The 15,704-nt window shown below is 40.7% G+C and overlaps 1 protein-coding gene across 12 annotated transcripts in view; it reads left to right on the forward strand.

Annotated features, from left to right (window-relative positions):
• LOC142742998 (protein 4.1-like) overlaps positions 1-14,065 on the forward strand; it is a 161,229-nt gene extending 147,164 nt beyond the window's left edge. For all 12 annotated transcript variants that reach the window (XM_075853323.1, XM_075853314.1, XM_075853313.1 and 9 more), the window contains 3 exons: positions 8,929-9,009; positions 10,398-10,505; positions 12,946-14,065. In XM_075853323.1, the coding sequence (XP_075709438.1) occupies positions 8,929-9,009; positions 10,398-10,493 (177 nt within the window). In that variant the 3' untranslated portion in view covers positions 10,494-10,505; positions 12,946-14,065. The remainder of the gene's footprint in view (positions 1-8,928; positions 9,010-10,397; positions 10,506-12,945) is intronic.
• Positions 14,066-15,704: the final 1,639 nt, after the last annotated feature.

The following is a 15,704-nucleotide window of genomic DNA, read 5'->3' on the forward strand; positions in this document are numbered from 1 at the left end:
CCCTTCAGGCATTTCACAGGAATTAAAGCAAAGTGGAGGTGAAATTTGCAAATTTCGTTTTTATTTCTGAATTTCAATTTTATTCTATTTTTTTTCTGTAACAAAGAAGGTTTTACCAGAGAAACACTACTAAATATGTATTGTCCAGATTCTTCAGTTTTTAGAAATGTCCCACATGTGGCTCTAGTGCGCTCGTGGACTAAAACACAAGCCCCAGAAGCAAAGAAGCACCTAGTGCATTTTGGTGGTGCTTTTTTATTAGCATATATTTTAGGCAGCATGCCAGGTTTGGAGAGGTGTTGAGGTGCCAAAACAGTAGGAATCCCCCAAAACTGACCCCATTTTGGAAACTGCACCCCTCAAGGAATTAATTTATGGTTATTGTTACCATTTTGACCCCGTAGTTTTTTCACAGCGCGTATTTGAATTGGGCTGTGAAATTAAAAGAATGACAATTTTTCCAATAAGATGTCATTTTTGATCAGAATTTCTTATTTTCACAGGGAACAAAATGCCCCATTTTGTTGCCCAATTTGTCCTGAGTGCGGCAATACCCCATTTGTGGTGATAAACTGCTGTTTGGGCCCATGGGAGGCCTCAGAAGGAAAGGAGCGCTATGTGTTTGTTGGAGTCCAGATTTTGCTGGATTGGTTTTCGGGTGCCATGTCGCATTTGCAGAGCCTCAGAGGTATCAAAGCAATGGAAACCCACCAAAAGTGACCCAATTTTGAAAACAAAACCCCTCAAGGAATTTATTTATGGGTGTTGTGACCATTTAGACCCCACAGTTTTTTCACAGAACTTATTTGAATTGGGCTGTGAATGTAAAAAAAAAAACTTTTTTCCAATAAGATGTAGTTTTGGCTCAAAATGTCTTATTTTCACAACGAATAAAATACCCCATTTTGTTGCCAAATTTGTCCTGAGTGCGGCAATACCCTATTTGTGGCCATAAACTGCCGTTTGGGCCCATGGGAGGTATTAGAAGGAAAGGAGCGCTATGTGTTCTTTGGAGCCCAGATTTTGCTGGATTGGTTTTCGGGTGCCATGTCGCATTTGCAGAGCCCCAAAGGTATCAAAGCAATGGAAACCCACCAGAAGTGACCCCATTTTGGAAACTACAGCCCTCAAGGAATTCATTTATGGGTGTTGTGACCATTTAGACTCCACAGTTTTTTCACAGAATTTATTTGAATTGGGCTGTGAATTCAAAAAAATGTAATTTTTTCCAATAAGATGTAGTTTTGGCTCAAAATTTCTTATTTTCACAAGGAATAAAATACCGCATTTTGTTGCCCAATTTGTCCTGAGTGTGGCAATACCCTATTTGTGGTGATAAACTGCCGTTTGGGCCCATGGGAGGGCTCAGAAGGAAAGGACCACCATGTGGCCTACTGGGAATTTTCTGGTGCTAAGTCGTGTGTGCAGAAGCCCCTGAGGTATCAGTACAGTTGAAACCCCCGAGAAGTGACCCCGTTTTAAAAACGACACCCCTTAAGGAATTCATCTAGAGGTGTAGTGAGCATTTTGACCCCACAGGTATTGTGTAAAAGATAATGTGCAGCAGTTGGTGCAGAGTGAAATTTGCAATTTTCTATACATATATGCCAATTCAGTGTCCGATATATTGTGCCCAGCATGCGCCACCGGAGATATACACCTCATAAACTGTAATGTTGGCTCTCCCGGGTACGGCAATACCCTACATGTGGCTGTTATCAGCTGCCTGGGCACGCAGCAGGGCTCAGAGGGGAAAGATGAGGAGGGGTAAGCTGTGCGAAGTGGATCAGAGCGAGTAAAACTGGGGTAAATTAAAAATAAAGGGATGGATGATAAATTTGAAAACACTCTTTCATACAGAGCTCTGGTTTTTCGGGACACGCGTCACATTGATATATTGTGTCCTTCCTTATCCCCCTCTTATAGCAGACTCTGCACCTCTTTTGACTTTTTCCCTTCTTGCCAGTTTGGGGAACTTCCCCTAAAAAGTGTTGCCCTGGTACGATGCCTGTGGCCCCGCTTCCAGAAGTACTGTAAGGCTTCAGGACTTGATCTGACAAGTCCACCCCTCCCATGTACCTATTGTAGTCCAGGATGCAGTCTAGTTTGGGGGTCCCTGTACTGGTACCTTGTACAGGTACATGGGTACTGGTGTGGCATCTCCCTGGTCTTGTACTTGACCCACAATATGTTGCTGCTAGATTGTGCCCTGCTCTCACCCCTTCTGAGTGTTTGCCCAAGCAGAGTCGTAGGGAGGCCTCTCAGGTTTCTTCTAGCAGTGCCGCATGCCGCAGGACTTCTGGAAGCGAGGCAGTTGAAGAGTGGGACGCTGGTATAAAAATTATCCAGGTAGAGGTGGTAACCCTGGTCCAGCAGTGGGTGCACCAAATCCCACACAATTTTTGTATTAACTCCCAGTAAGGGGGGGCATTCTGGGGGCTGAGAACTGGTGTCCTTCCCTTCATATATCCTAAATTTGTAGGTATACCCTGATGCACTCTCGCAGCTTATACATCTTCACGCCATACCTTGCCCTCTTACCCGGCAGGTACTCGCAGAATTGAAGCCTCCCTTTCAAATGTACCAGGGATTCATCTATAGAAATACACTTCTCGGGGGTGTATGCTTGGGAAAACCGGGCACTGAAATGGTCTAATAGGGGTCTCCGTTTATACAAACGGTCAAAACTGGGGTCATCTCGGGGTGGGCACGGCTCATTATCAGTATAATGTAAGAAGCGAAGTATTGCCTCATTTTTATTTTATTTTTTAGTTTCCAGCTCAGTTCTGAAGTTGCTTTGAGGGGCCCATATATTAGACACCCTTATCAAACACCCCATTTCAGAAACTAGACCCCTCAAAGTATTCACAACAGCATTTAAAAAGTTTATTAACCCTTTAGGCGTTTCACAGGAATTTAGAGCAAAGTAGAGGTGACATTTAATTTATTAGGCACCATGTCCGGTTTGAAGAGGTCTTGTGGTGCTAAAACAGTGGAAACCCCCCAAAAGTGACCCCTTTTTGGAAACTAGAGACCTTGAGGAATCCATTGCAGTTTTCTTGGGGTGCATGCGACTTTTTGATCAGTTTTTATTCTAATTTTAGGTGGCGTGGTGACTAAAAAAACAGCAATTTTACTATTGTTTTTTATTCAATTTTTTTTACAGCGTTCACCGTGCGCTATAAATGACATATTCACTTTATTCTGCGGGGCGATACGATTACAGCGATACCAGATGTTTTTAGTTTTTTTATGTCTTATGGCGTTTGCACAATAAAATACATTTTGTAAAATATAATTAATTTTTTGTGTTACCTTATTCTAAGAGCCATAACTGTTTTATTTTTCCATCAGGAAAGTCGTGCGAGGACTTATTTTTTGCGTAACGAACTGTAGTTTTGATCAGTACCATTTTTAGGCACATGCGACTTTTTGATCTCTTTTTATTCCATTTTTTGGGAGGTGAAGTGACCAAACAATTGTGATTGTGGTACGGTTTATTATTATTTTCTCTTACGGCGTTCACCGCGCGGGATAAATAACGACATCGTTTTGTAGTTCAGGCCGTTACGGACGCGGCGATACCAATTATGTATAGTTTATTTGTTTATATATTTTTATTAATAATAAAGAACTGATAAGGGAAAAAGGGGGACTTTTACTTTTATTACTTTTAAATCTTTTATTTTCTTATTTTTACACAACTTTTTTTTACTTTTTTACACTTTTTTTACTTTGTCCCACTAGGGGACATGAGGGCAGGAGGCTCTGATCGCTATTCTAATACACTGCACTACATGCCTAGTGCAGTGTATTAGAGCTGTCAGCTGTTCGCTGACAGCAAGCATAGTGGGTCCTGATTTTGTCGGGACCCACTAGGCTTCCGTCGATGGCGTAGCCAGAGTCCATTGTTAGGATTCTGGTTGCCATAGTAGCCATCACGGCCCGCTATCGTGTAGCAGGCCGGCGATGGCAGCTTAACCCCTAAGAAGCCGCGATCGCTATTGAACGCGGCTTCTAAGGGGTTAATCGGCGGGGACCACCGCGATCGGTCCCTGCACACTAAGCTGTGATAGCCTGCTGTCGGAAACAGCAGGTATCACAGCTCAGACACGCGCCGGGATTAAATGGCGCCGTGTTTACTCAGGTCAGTAATAGTACTGACCTGAGCGCGAACGTTCTACTTAGCAGGACGTACTATTACTGACCTGAGCGCGAAGGGGTTAAGGGAGTCGTAAATACAAAAGTTGCAAGTTTCACTTTCACATAAGGTTTATGTTTGTGAGCAAAGTGACATGGTTAGCTGCAAAGGTCTCTCTGCAACCCCCAACTGGTACCCAGCATTCATCATACCATGCCGCTTCAAAGGTTTCATTACAGTCTATACCAAGCATACACTATATGTAAAGTCTCTTCCCCTAAGCCTAATGTCCGTCTCCAGCATGGCAATTGGTTTTTCCTCCACCCTTAGACAGTATTAGTAAATCTACCCCAATATTCTAAGTTTTAGACAAGACACTCAGAAAATGCACCAATTTTACATTAGGCCCCGCCCGGAGGCGAAGCCTAATCGGCTTGCTGTCCGTGAATGACTGACCGATCTAATACATTGCATTACGTAGGTAGTGCAATGTATTAGAAAAAAAATCTGACAGTTGGACCTTCAAGTCCCTTGGTGGGACTAAAGTCAAGTGTAAAAAGAAAAAGTTGGAAAAAATATAATAAAAGTTTTAAGTAATAAAATAAAACACAATCGGCCTTTTTAAAAAGTGATCAAAAAGTCGCATGTATCCAAAAATGGTGCCTATAAAAACTATCGCTCGTCTCACAAAAAACAAGCCCTCATACAGCTCCGTCGACAAAATAATTAAGTTATGGTTCTCACAACATGTCGACAGAAAAAATACATTCTTATTACAAAAGTAATTTTATTGTGCAAAAAGTTGTAAATCATAAAGTGTTATAAATTAGGCATCACCGGAATTGTACTGACCCACAGAATAAAGTTAACATGTAGTTTATAACGCGTGGTGAACGTTGTATAAAAAAAACTATGCCAGAATTGCTGTTTTTTGGTCCCTTGCCTCTCAAAAAATAGAATAAAAAGTGATTAAAAATTTGCATGTACCCCAAAATGGTACCAATAATAACTACAGCTCGTCCCGCAAAAAAACAGCCCAACCACTAAGTCTATGAAAAAATAAAATTTGTTAAGGCTTCCATAAGTCAGGAAATAAAAAATATGCGGTTATGCAGATCAGAGGGGAACATTTCGTCTGTTTTCAAGAGGCGATTTATCGGGCCCCTAAAATTAGGAAACCAGGAAGGGGAGGGCCCAAACATATCTGCTAGAAGCGAGGGCGCCCGTATTATACCAGGGCAACACTTCCTAGCAAAATTCCCTAAACTGCAAAGGTGCGGAGTGTGGACCAAAAGGGGGATAAGTGAAGACACTATTTATCAGTGCGACACCGGCCTGTGCAGAAAGGATTGCTTCACAGCGTAACACACATCTATGAATTATTTTATTGTTTACCCCATTATTATATCACCTGACTATGCCCCTTATGTACTCTGCCCAGCTTACATATGCCCCCACATTATAAACGGGAACACCAGCAATACTCAAACAAAACTAGTACCAAGCAAAATCTACACTTCAAAAGCCAAATGGCACTCCCACCCATCTGAGCTCTACAGTGTGCCCAAACAGCAGTTTACTTCCACATATATGGCAGCGCCATACCCGGGAGAACCCTTTTAACAATTTTTGGGGTGTGTGTCTACAGTGGCATAAGCTGGGCACAACCTACTTGTCACTGAATTGGCATATCTGGGGAAAAATGAGAATTTTTTACTTTGCACCATCTGCAGCGCATTCATTTATGGAAAAGACCTGTGGGGTGAAAATGCTCACTACACCCCTTAATAAATGCCTTGAGGGGTGTAGTTTCTAAAATGGGGTCACTTCTGGGGGTTTTCTTTTATTATTTCCCATCTGAGCCTCTGAAATTGTGAACCAATTCTATGTAAATCGCCAAATTAGTCCTCAATTTCACATGATACACTCTCACTCCTGAGCCCTGTCAAATGTCCAGGCAAAAGATTAGGGCCCCATGAAGGGTGATTCTAAAACAGGGAAACACAGCATAATAATTAGAGAGCTGTCTTGTTATAGTGGCACAAGCTGGGCACCACATATTGGCATATGTATGGAAAAATCCCATTTTCACTCTGCAATATCGAGTGCACACGAATTTATGCAAAACACCTGCAGGGTTAACATGCTCACTACACCCCTAGGCGAATACCTTGAGGGGTGTAGTTTCTAAATGGGGTCACTTGTGGGGGGTTTCCACTGTTTCGGTCCCACAGGGGTTTTGCAAATTCTACATAGTGACCAGAAACCAATCCAGCAAAATCTGTACTCCGAAAGCCATATGGCGCTCCTTCCCTTCTGAGACCTGCCGTGTGCCAAAAAATGAGTTTATAACCACATATGGTGTATTGCCGTACTCGGGAGAAATTGCTTAACAAATGTTGTGGTTCTTTTTCTGCTTTCTTTTTTGAGAAAATTAAAAATTTTGCGCTAAAGCCACGTCTTATTTGAAATTTTTTTTATTTTCACTGCCCAATTCAAATAAAATCTATGAAACACCTGTGGGGTCAAAATGCTCACTACACCCCTAGATTAATTCCTCAAGGGGTGTAGTATCCCAAATGGAGTCACTTTTGGGTAGTTTCCACTGTACTGGTACCTTAGGGGCTTTTCAAAAGCGACATGGTGTCAAGAAACCAATCCAGCAAAATCTGTGCTCCAAATGCCGCTCCTTCTCTTCTGATCCTTGCCATGTGCCAAAACAGCAGTTTATGACCACATATGGGGTATTGCCGTACTCCAGAGAAGTTGCTTTACAAATGTTGGGGTTCTCTTTTTCCTTTATTTGTTGAGAAAATGAAATTTTTTTTAGCTAAATCTACGTCTTATTGAAGAAAAGGGATTATTTTTATTTTCACTGCCCAATTCTAATAAATTCGATGAAACACCTGTGTAGTCAAAATGATCACTACACCCATAGATGAATTCCTCAAGGGGTGTAGTTTCCTAAATGGAGTCACTTTTTGGGGCGTTTTCAGTTTTGGTCCCTCAGGTGCTTTGCAAATGTGACATGGCCTCCGCAAACCATTCCTGCTAAATTTGAGCTCCAAAAGCCAAATGGCGCTCCATCCCTTCTAAGCCCTGCCGTGTGTCCAAACAGCCATTTATTACCACATGTGGGGTATTTTTTTTACTCTGGAGAAATTGCTTTACAATGTTTGTGGTGCTCTTTTCTCCTTTAGTCCTTGTGTAAATTAGAAAAAATTATCTAAACCTACATTTTCTTTGAAAGAATGTAGATTTCCATTTGCACGGCCTATTTCCAATAATTTCTGCAATAAACTTGTAGGGTCAAAATGCTCACTATACCCCTAGATAATTTCCTTAAGGGGTGTAGTTTCCCAAAATGGGTCACTTTTAGGGGATTTCCATGGTTTTGGCACCGCAAGAGCCTAAAATATATTCTAATAAAAAGGAGGCCCAAAATCCACTAGGTGCTCCTTTGCTTCTGAGGACGGTGCTTCAGTCCATTACCGCACTAGGGTCACATGTGGGATATTTCCTAAAACTGCAGAACCTGGCCAATAAATATTGAGTTGCGTTTCTCTGCTAAAACTTTGTGTTACCAAAAAATGGATTAAAAATTAATTTATGCAACAACAAAAAATGACATTTGTAAATTCCACCTCTACTTTGGTTTAATTCCTGTGAAATGTCTAAAGGGTTATGAAACTTTCTAAATGCTGTTTTGAATACTTTGAGGGGTGATGTTTTTAAAATGGGGTGACTTATTCGGGGTTTCTAATATATAAGGCCCTAAAATCTGCTTCACAACTGAACTGGCCCCTGTAAAAATAGCCTTTTGAAATTTTCTTGAAAATGTGAGAAATTGCTGCTAAAGTTCTAAGCCTTGTAACGTCCTAGAAAAATAAAATGATGTTCAAAAAAACGATGCCAATCTAAAGTAGACAAATGGGGGATGTTAATTAGCGACTATTTTGTGTGGTATAACTGCCTGTATTACAAGCAGATACATTTAAATTTAGAAAAATGCTAATCTTTGCAATTTTTCACTAAATTTTTGTGTTTTTCACATTTAAATACTGAATGTAATCAAGCAAATTTTGCCAGTAACATAAAGTCCAAAGTGTCACGAGAAAACAATCTCAGAATCGCTTGGATAGGTAAAAGCATTCCGATGTTATTGCCACATAAAGTGAAACATGTCAGATTTAAAAAATGAGGCTCTATCAGGAAGGTCAAAAGTGGCCAAAGAGGGAAGACCCGTTGCACACAACCGAGCGGCACCCGAGCATTTTTTACGGACCCATTCACATTAGTGGGTGAATCGGTTTCGTGAAAACTGAGCCGACTCTCCGATCTGTGGAAACCTAGATCATGTCCGATCTTTCCACAGATTACGGACGGGACTCGGGCGGCACGCAAGGTCGTGTGCAAGGCTTTGTATCTATACTCTCTCCTGGCTGCCCACAGAAGCATGTGCAGATATAAACGGTGATGTGTTTTTAATAGGTGCATTGATGGCAACACTACCTACAATACCTGAAGCATTGTCATATGTTCTCCCATAACTCTCCAGTACCTATTTATTTGCCAATTTATTAAATATTTTGACTTTACAGAGGTTGTTTTCTCTGTACGTGTTTGACATGTAGTTTTACATTTGCGTATGATAGGTCTCCTTTAAAATAAATATTAAATGACTTGTTCGTCCATGCTGCTTGCAATGTCTTACACCGTAGTAGTAGCCAGTTTACTTTTAGGTTAGATTTATTTTGTCTAAACCGACTTTATTTCCTCTCTTTCAGACCGTGAAAGGAGGCATCTCAGAAACTCGAATAGAAAAAAGGATAGTAATTACAGGTGATGGAGACTTGGACCATGACCAGGTAATTTAGCAAAATACCAGTGGGTGGTTTAGTCATAGAAGGGTGAGTTCACATGCAGCAGATTTGTTACATAAAAATTCCTTTCATTTATTATCCAAGTGAAGTTCTTTCTGCAGTTGTGAGCTTGGATTTCTGCAAGATCCATTCAGATGAATACAGGGGCTTAAATAGGAAACACTGGGCCCCCCGAACAATGAACATTTATCCGTTCTGTGTGCAATGTAAAAAAAATTGTTAGGCCACCAGTGTACTTTTATTAACCTTTGGTTGCAGGGTTACAAAAATTGTAACAAACAGTTAAACACGGATATTATGACATTTGTTATTACTTAACCAGTTCCCGACCGCTGGCTGTGTATATACGACCGACGGTCGGGGTCCTTAAAACCCGCGTCATAAACTATTTAGGCGTGGGTTTTACCTTGCTGCCCGAGCGATCTGGCGGCTGAATGTCAGGTCTCCGGCAGTCAGTCACTGGATTGTCTAATGAAAAAACATCACAAAAATCACGTCGCTAGCCCAACAACTAAAAAAGTTCTATCGGTTTAACTAACGCTTTCTAAAAATGGCTAAACTGTATCTAATCCTGAAGGCTCAAAAAAGCCCAGACCTGAACCCGGTTAATTATGTTGTTTTATAGTCATAATAGTTATTTAAAAAATGACCCGAAGCTTAAAGCACCGGGACACACCCCTGTAGATAGTGCCACATACCCCCCTTGTACATAGTGCCACACAATGCCCAGTTGTACATAGTGCCATGCACAGCCCCCCCCTTGTACATAGTGCCCCACACAGCGCCCCCCCCCCCTTGTACATAGTGCAACACAGCTACGGGAGGCCCCCCCATGTAGATGGCACCACTCCAAACAAATAAAAAAAACTTATACTCACCTAGCCCCGTTCCCGTGACGAACGGAGCTGGTTCACAGCCTCCTCAGCGGCCTGAGACGTGACCCTTGCGTAGGCTGGCATGATGATCACGTCATCACGCCGGCCTGCGCAGGGATCCTGTCCCTGCGCCTTATAGGTTGCAGGCCTAATGTTGCCTGTAGCCTAGTTAGCTAGCTCCCTGCTCTGCAACAGTGTTCAATGTATCTGCGTCCCGGTTGCCCGGTGCTAGTGACGCAACCTGTAATGAGGGGCCCATTTTGCCCAGCCCATAATGTTATGGGTCAGGCTGGGTAGCATGGGCCCTATAGCAGCCGCTATGTCTGCTACAGCAGTAGTTACGCAACTGGATGAGTTGTACAATCGCAGAAATTTATACAACAAATATGCCGCATGTTAATATATCTTAACGATTCAGAATATCAAATGGCATCTTTAAGAATATAAAAAGCACCCTATTGTCTTTTGGTTATTTCTAAGTGTTTTACATGTGCTTAGGTCCTGGTACAAGCTATTAAAGAGGCAAAGGAGCAACACCCAGACATGTCAGTGACCAAGGTGGTGGTTCATCAGGAGACCGAAATAGCAGAGTAATAAATACAAAAGGTAGGCATCAAATGTCATATCAAAGGTACAGATGAGTGAAAGGTTTTATCCAATTGACATGTTTCGCTGACCAGTACAATGGTAAACTATGTGCCTGCTTTCTAAAATTCTGCTATCCGAAATATTAATCTCTGGTCATGTCGAATCATAGCCTCTGGTAAAAGTGTGCGTGTGTGTGTGTGTGTGTGTGTGTGTGTGTGTGTGTGCCATTACATAACGCGAAGTACAACAATTATGCCATTCACTACTGTTAAATGGCTGTGCATTGTTTTAACTTTAGAGCCTGACAGATTTATTGCAGTAAATTAGAATTATTTACGATTGTCTCAACATGTGAATCCTCATAATCTTCAGAAATGCTAAAAATTGCATTTGCAGACAGTGATTTACAGATCTTACAATTGATAAATGGTCTGACAATCGAACCAATGATGCCTCGCCACCGTACCATGTAACTACAATTTTAATTTTAACGCAATATTGAGGAAAGCCAAGTGTAAATGTGGTTCGAATTTATTATATATTTTTTTTTCCAAGACCATTAGTGAATAGACATGCAATAAAGAAATAGACACATCATATGCATTATGAAGTATGTAAAGACACCCTGAGAGATATACAGCTTTCACATTGACTATTGCAGTGTGTGTGTATATACTAGTCCTACTCCATGAATTAGAATATCATCCAAAAGTTGATTTCAGTAATTCAATTAAAATAGTGAAACTCATATATTCTATAGATTCATTACACACAGAGTGATGTATTTCCAGCATTTTTTCCTTGTAATGCTGATGATTATATCTAACAGTTAATGAAAAGCCTAAATTTAGTGTCTCAAATAATTAGAATATTATATAAGCCCAATTTCAAAAATGATTTTTAATACCGAAATGTTGGCCTACTGAAAAGTCTGTACAGTATATGCCCTCAGTGCTTGGTCGGGGCTCCTTTTACATGAATTACTGCATCAATGCGGCGTGGCATGGAGGTGATCAGCCTGTGGCACTGCTGAGGTGTTATGGAAGCCCAGGTTGTATGATAGCGGCCTTCAGCTCGTCTGCATTGTTGGGTCTGGTGTCTCATCTTCCTCCTGACAATACCCCATAGATTCTCTATAGGGTTTAGGTCAGGTGAGTTTTCTGGCCAATCAAGCACAGTGATACTGTGGTTATTGCACCAGGTATTGGTACTCTTGGCAGTGTGGGCAGGTGCCAAGTCCTACTGGAAAATTAAATCAGCATCTCCATAAAGCTTGTCAGCAGAGGGAAGCATGAAGTGCTCGAAAATATCCTGGTAGACTCTGCGCTCACTCTGGACTTGATATAACACAGTGGACCAACACTGGTGCTCAGTGGTACAAAGTCCTGTTTTCAGATGACAGTAAATTTTGTATTTCATTTGGTAATCTCGGTCCCAGAGTCTGGAGGGAGAGTGGAGAGGCGTCAATCCAAGTTGCTTGCGGTCCAGTGTGAAGTTTCCACAGTCAGTGATGGTTTAGGGGCCATATCATCTGCTGGTGTTGGTCCACTGCGTTATATCAAGTCCAGAGTGAGTCCAGCCGTCTACCAGGAAATTTTCGAGTACTTCATGCTTCCCTCTGCTGACAAGCTTTATGGAGATGCTGATTTCATTTTCCAGCAGGACTTGGCACCTGCCCACACTGCCAAAAGTACCAATACCTGGTTTAATAACCAAAGTATCACTGTGCTTGATTGGCCAGCAAACTCACCTGACCTAAACCCTATAGAGAATCTATAGTGTATTATGAAGAAGAAGATGAGAGACACCAGACCCAACAATGCAGACGAGCTGAAGGCCGCTATCATACAACCTGGGCTTCCGTAACCCCTCAGCAGTGCCACAGGCTGATCGCCTCCATGCTACGCCACATTGATGCAGTAATTCATGCAAGAGGAGCCCCGACAAAGTATTGACTGCATATACTGTACATACTTTTCAGTAGGCCTACATTTCGGTATTAAAAATAATTTTTTAAATTACGCATGTCCTATTTTTTTATTTTACGGACTGTACATCTATACTTTATAATGGGAGCACTGCCCGTAAAACCGTCTGACTGCCCTCGGCCGGCCGTGTCCGTAATTACGGGCGCGGTCGTGTGCATGAAGTCTTAGCCATAATTCTCAACATTAAAAGAAAAAAAATGCTGGAAATAGATGACTGTGTGTAATGAATCTATAGAATACGAGTCTCACTTTTTGAATTGAATTACTGAAATAATTTAACTTTTTGATATTCTAATTAATTGAGAAGTGTGTGTGTGTGTGTGTGTATAGATAGATATAATTTTTAAAAATTAAAAAAAATATATATTTTATTCTTCTATATTCCATTATGGCATCACAACAGGTATAAGCACTCGTATCATTTCAGGCCTTTTCCAAATAAGAAAACTATCCAATGCTTGTCTTTTCAGGTCTTTATTGCAAGCCTTTAATTGGGACCATGGACAGAGAAGATATATATTTTATTTTTTTCCACCGTAAACCAGCAAGTTTCCAAAAGATGCCCCCGCCCCTGGACTGTCTCCTCAGAGACCTGGCAAAAATAACTTTCAGACACTAGTTATGACCATCGCTTTAACAGAACAACCAGTTTTTCTACACGCAATTTTTATAATGGATTGAAAAATACATGAATGAAAGGGGCCTTCACATAGCTGGAAAGTTCAAAAAATCTTATTGAAGATTTCAAATGAATTTAGTTCATCTGGAAGTTATTTGTATACTGTGAATAATAAATGTGACCATTACATTGGAAACACTGGAAATGTAGCTTTAGAAGACTGGTCATGGCGTTGGTGTCTGAGGACTTGGCAGCCATGTAATAAGTAGGACACACGGGTGCTATAGCTTGCAGTACACATATTGGATTTTAAAATACTTCTGTAGGTGTCAACGACTGGTAAAGTCATTGTGCTTTTCATCTTTGTCTTTTTTTAGTTCCGGGAAGTGATATACTATTAGGTTAACACTCCGTGTTGGTGGCAAATCATGTGATTCACCATAGTTCAAATTTAGTGTGTCACCTGTATTACTGCTTACTAATGATATAGATCATATCCCCGCATCTGTCACTTTCCATCTGTCACTATGTCTGTTATAGTCAGAGATTCCAGCTACAAGCATCAGGGGTGTAACCCATCTTCTGTTTGTTTGGATCTGAAACCATGGGATTCATGAATGTTTCACAACACCATCTTTATTTACATGGTAAGGAGGATACAGGGGTGAGGGTCATTTAAATGAAACAAATGTGTGCGAAAACGTTTTTGTTTTTAATTTTTGTATATTTACAATAATTGAATCTCATTCAGAGAAATGAAAAAAGAAAAAAAAACAACTACTCATGATGTATTATTTTCTACTTTTAAATAATGAAGGATATTTGTAAATGTGGTTTAATTCATTTTTATAAATAAGTTGTGATAGGTTGTATTTTAGCACATTTTATTGGCTTTTGAGGTGTGACAAGTAAAGTTCTCATCATGTTGTTGCAGGATTGCACATTGAAGTAAATATTTGTAGCTTCTGAAATGTGTGTGTTTTCTTCTTATTTGTAGTCCACCTTAGGCTGTGTTCACATCCGCGTTCGTTTCCTCTGAGGGGTTCCGTCTGAGGTTTCCATTGCGTTAACCCCTCAGTGGAAAGGCAAATTGAAACCTCCACTTCTGTTTCCCTCACCATTGAACTTAATCTTTGACAGACACCTAATAGTTTCGGTTCCGTTGTTTTGACGGAATCAATAGCGCAGTCGACTGCGCTATTGATTCCGTCCGAAACAACGGAAACCTGTCACAACTGTGACAGACGGAAACCATTAGCTAGGTTTCCGTCAAAGATTGAGTTCAATGGTGAGGGAAACGGAAGCTGAGGTTTCAATTTGCCTTTCCATTGAGGGGTTAACCCGACGGAACCCCTCAACGGAAGGGCAACGGTGATGTGCACAGGCCTTTAAACTTTGTCCTTTCCAGTGAAAAAAATCATGCTAAGGGCTCATTCAGACCAGCATGATTCTCGTCCGTGTGCTGTGCGTTGAAACAGCGCACGAACCTATTGATTTCAATGGGGCTATTCACACATGCATGAGTTTTTTCACGTAGCGAATGTCTGTTGCGTGAAACTCACAGCATGTCATATATTTTATATCCTATAAAAGCTGAACAGAAACTAAGTGGCTCAGCGCTCACACAAGCACTTCGCTTTAGCGATTGGTGGGCGTCTCCGTGCTCGGACCCTCACCAATCAAAACTTCTGACATGTCACTATAACATGTCAGAAGTTTGAACGTTTAGTTACCCTTTAAAAAAAAACACAAAAAAAAAACGAAGTTTGATAATGCCATATTTTTTCTAACCTACACTTGCACACGCTTAATAAAAGTTATACAATACATTGTGTAGCCTTTTAACCCATTACAGTGATATTTAAAATACAAATCGTCCCGCAAAAAACAAGCCTTCATGTGACTGTTGACAAGAAGTTATGGCTCTTGTAATATGAGAATAGAGTCCTAAATGATAAAAATAGGCCAGGCTCTGAGGGACTTAAAGAGCATTGCCTTTAACTTCCTAACAACGCATTATGTAACTGTATGGAACGGTCTCTAATGTGAGAGTATTCAGCAGTCTCATGGGCTGACCCCATTCCATACTCAGCGGGTGTCGGCTGTACGTTACCATTTAACCACTTTGATGCCACGGTCTATAGCATCCATGGAAAAAAAATAATGGGAATTTTTATTTTTATCTATAAAGTCATAAATTAAATTTAACATTTGTATTGCCGCATCCATAAAACTCTGAACTATTATAAAATAATGTTTTAATTTGTACCATTTTGGAATTCACAATGTGGGTTAAATAACCACACTGGTCTCTTATTTAGAATATTTTTTTTTCTTAATTCATGTATACTAGGTCCAGGTTTTTCCATGTCACTATAGTGAGAAAAAAAATGAATCCTGAAATCTTGCAGCATTCATACTGGCCAATGAGCCCTTACAATAGGGTAACACCTATTTTATACAGATCACTTTTCAGCTTGTGCTGGTTAGACTGGAGGTGAGGTCAGTAGTCATCTCTTTACCATTACATGCAAGATAACACATTTATTATAAAGCTGGAGCCAGATAACACAGGTTCACACCTTTTGATAAAAGGTAATGACAACAGCT

This window comes from Rhinoderma darwinii, chromosome 2 (genome assembly GCF_050947455.1).
Source record: "Rhinoderma darwinii isolate aRhiDar2 chromosome 2, aRhiDar2.hap1, whole genome shotgun sequence".
Taxonomy (NCBI): domain Eukaryota; kingdom Metazoa; phylum Chordata; class Amphibia; order Anura; family Rhinodermatidae; genus Rhinoderma; species Rhinoderma darwinii.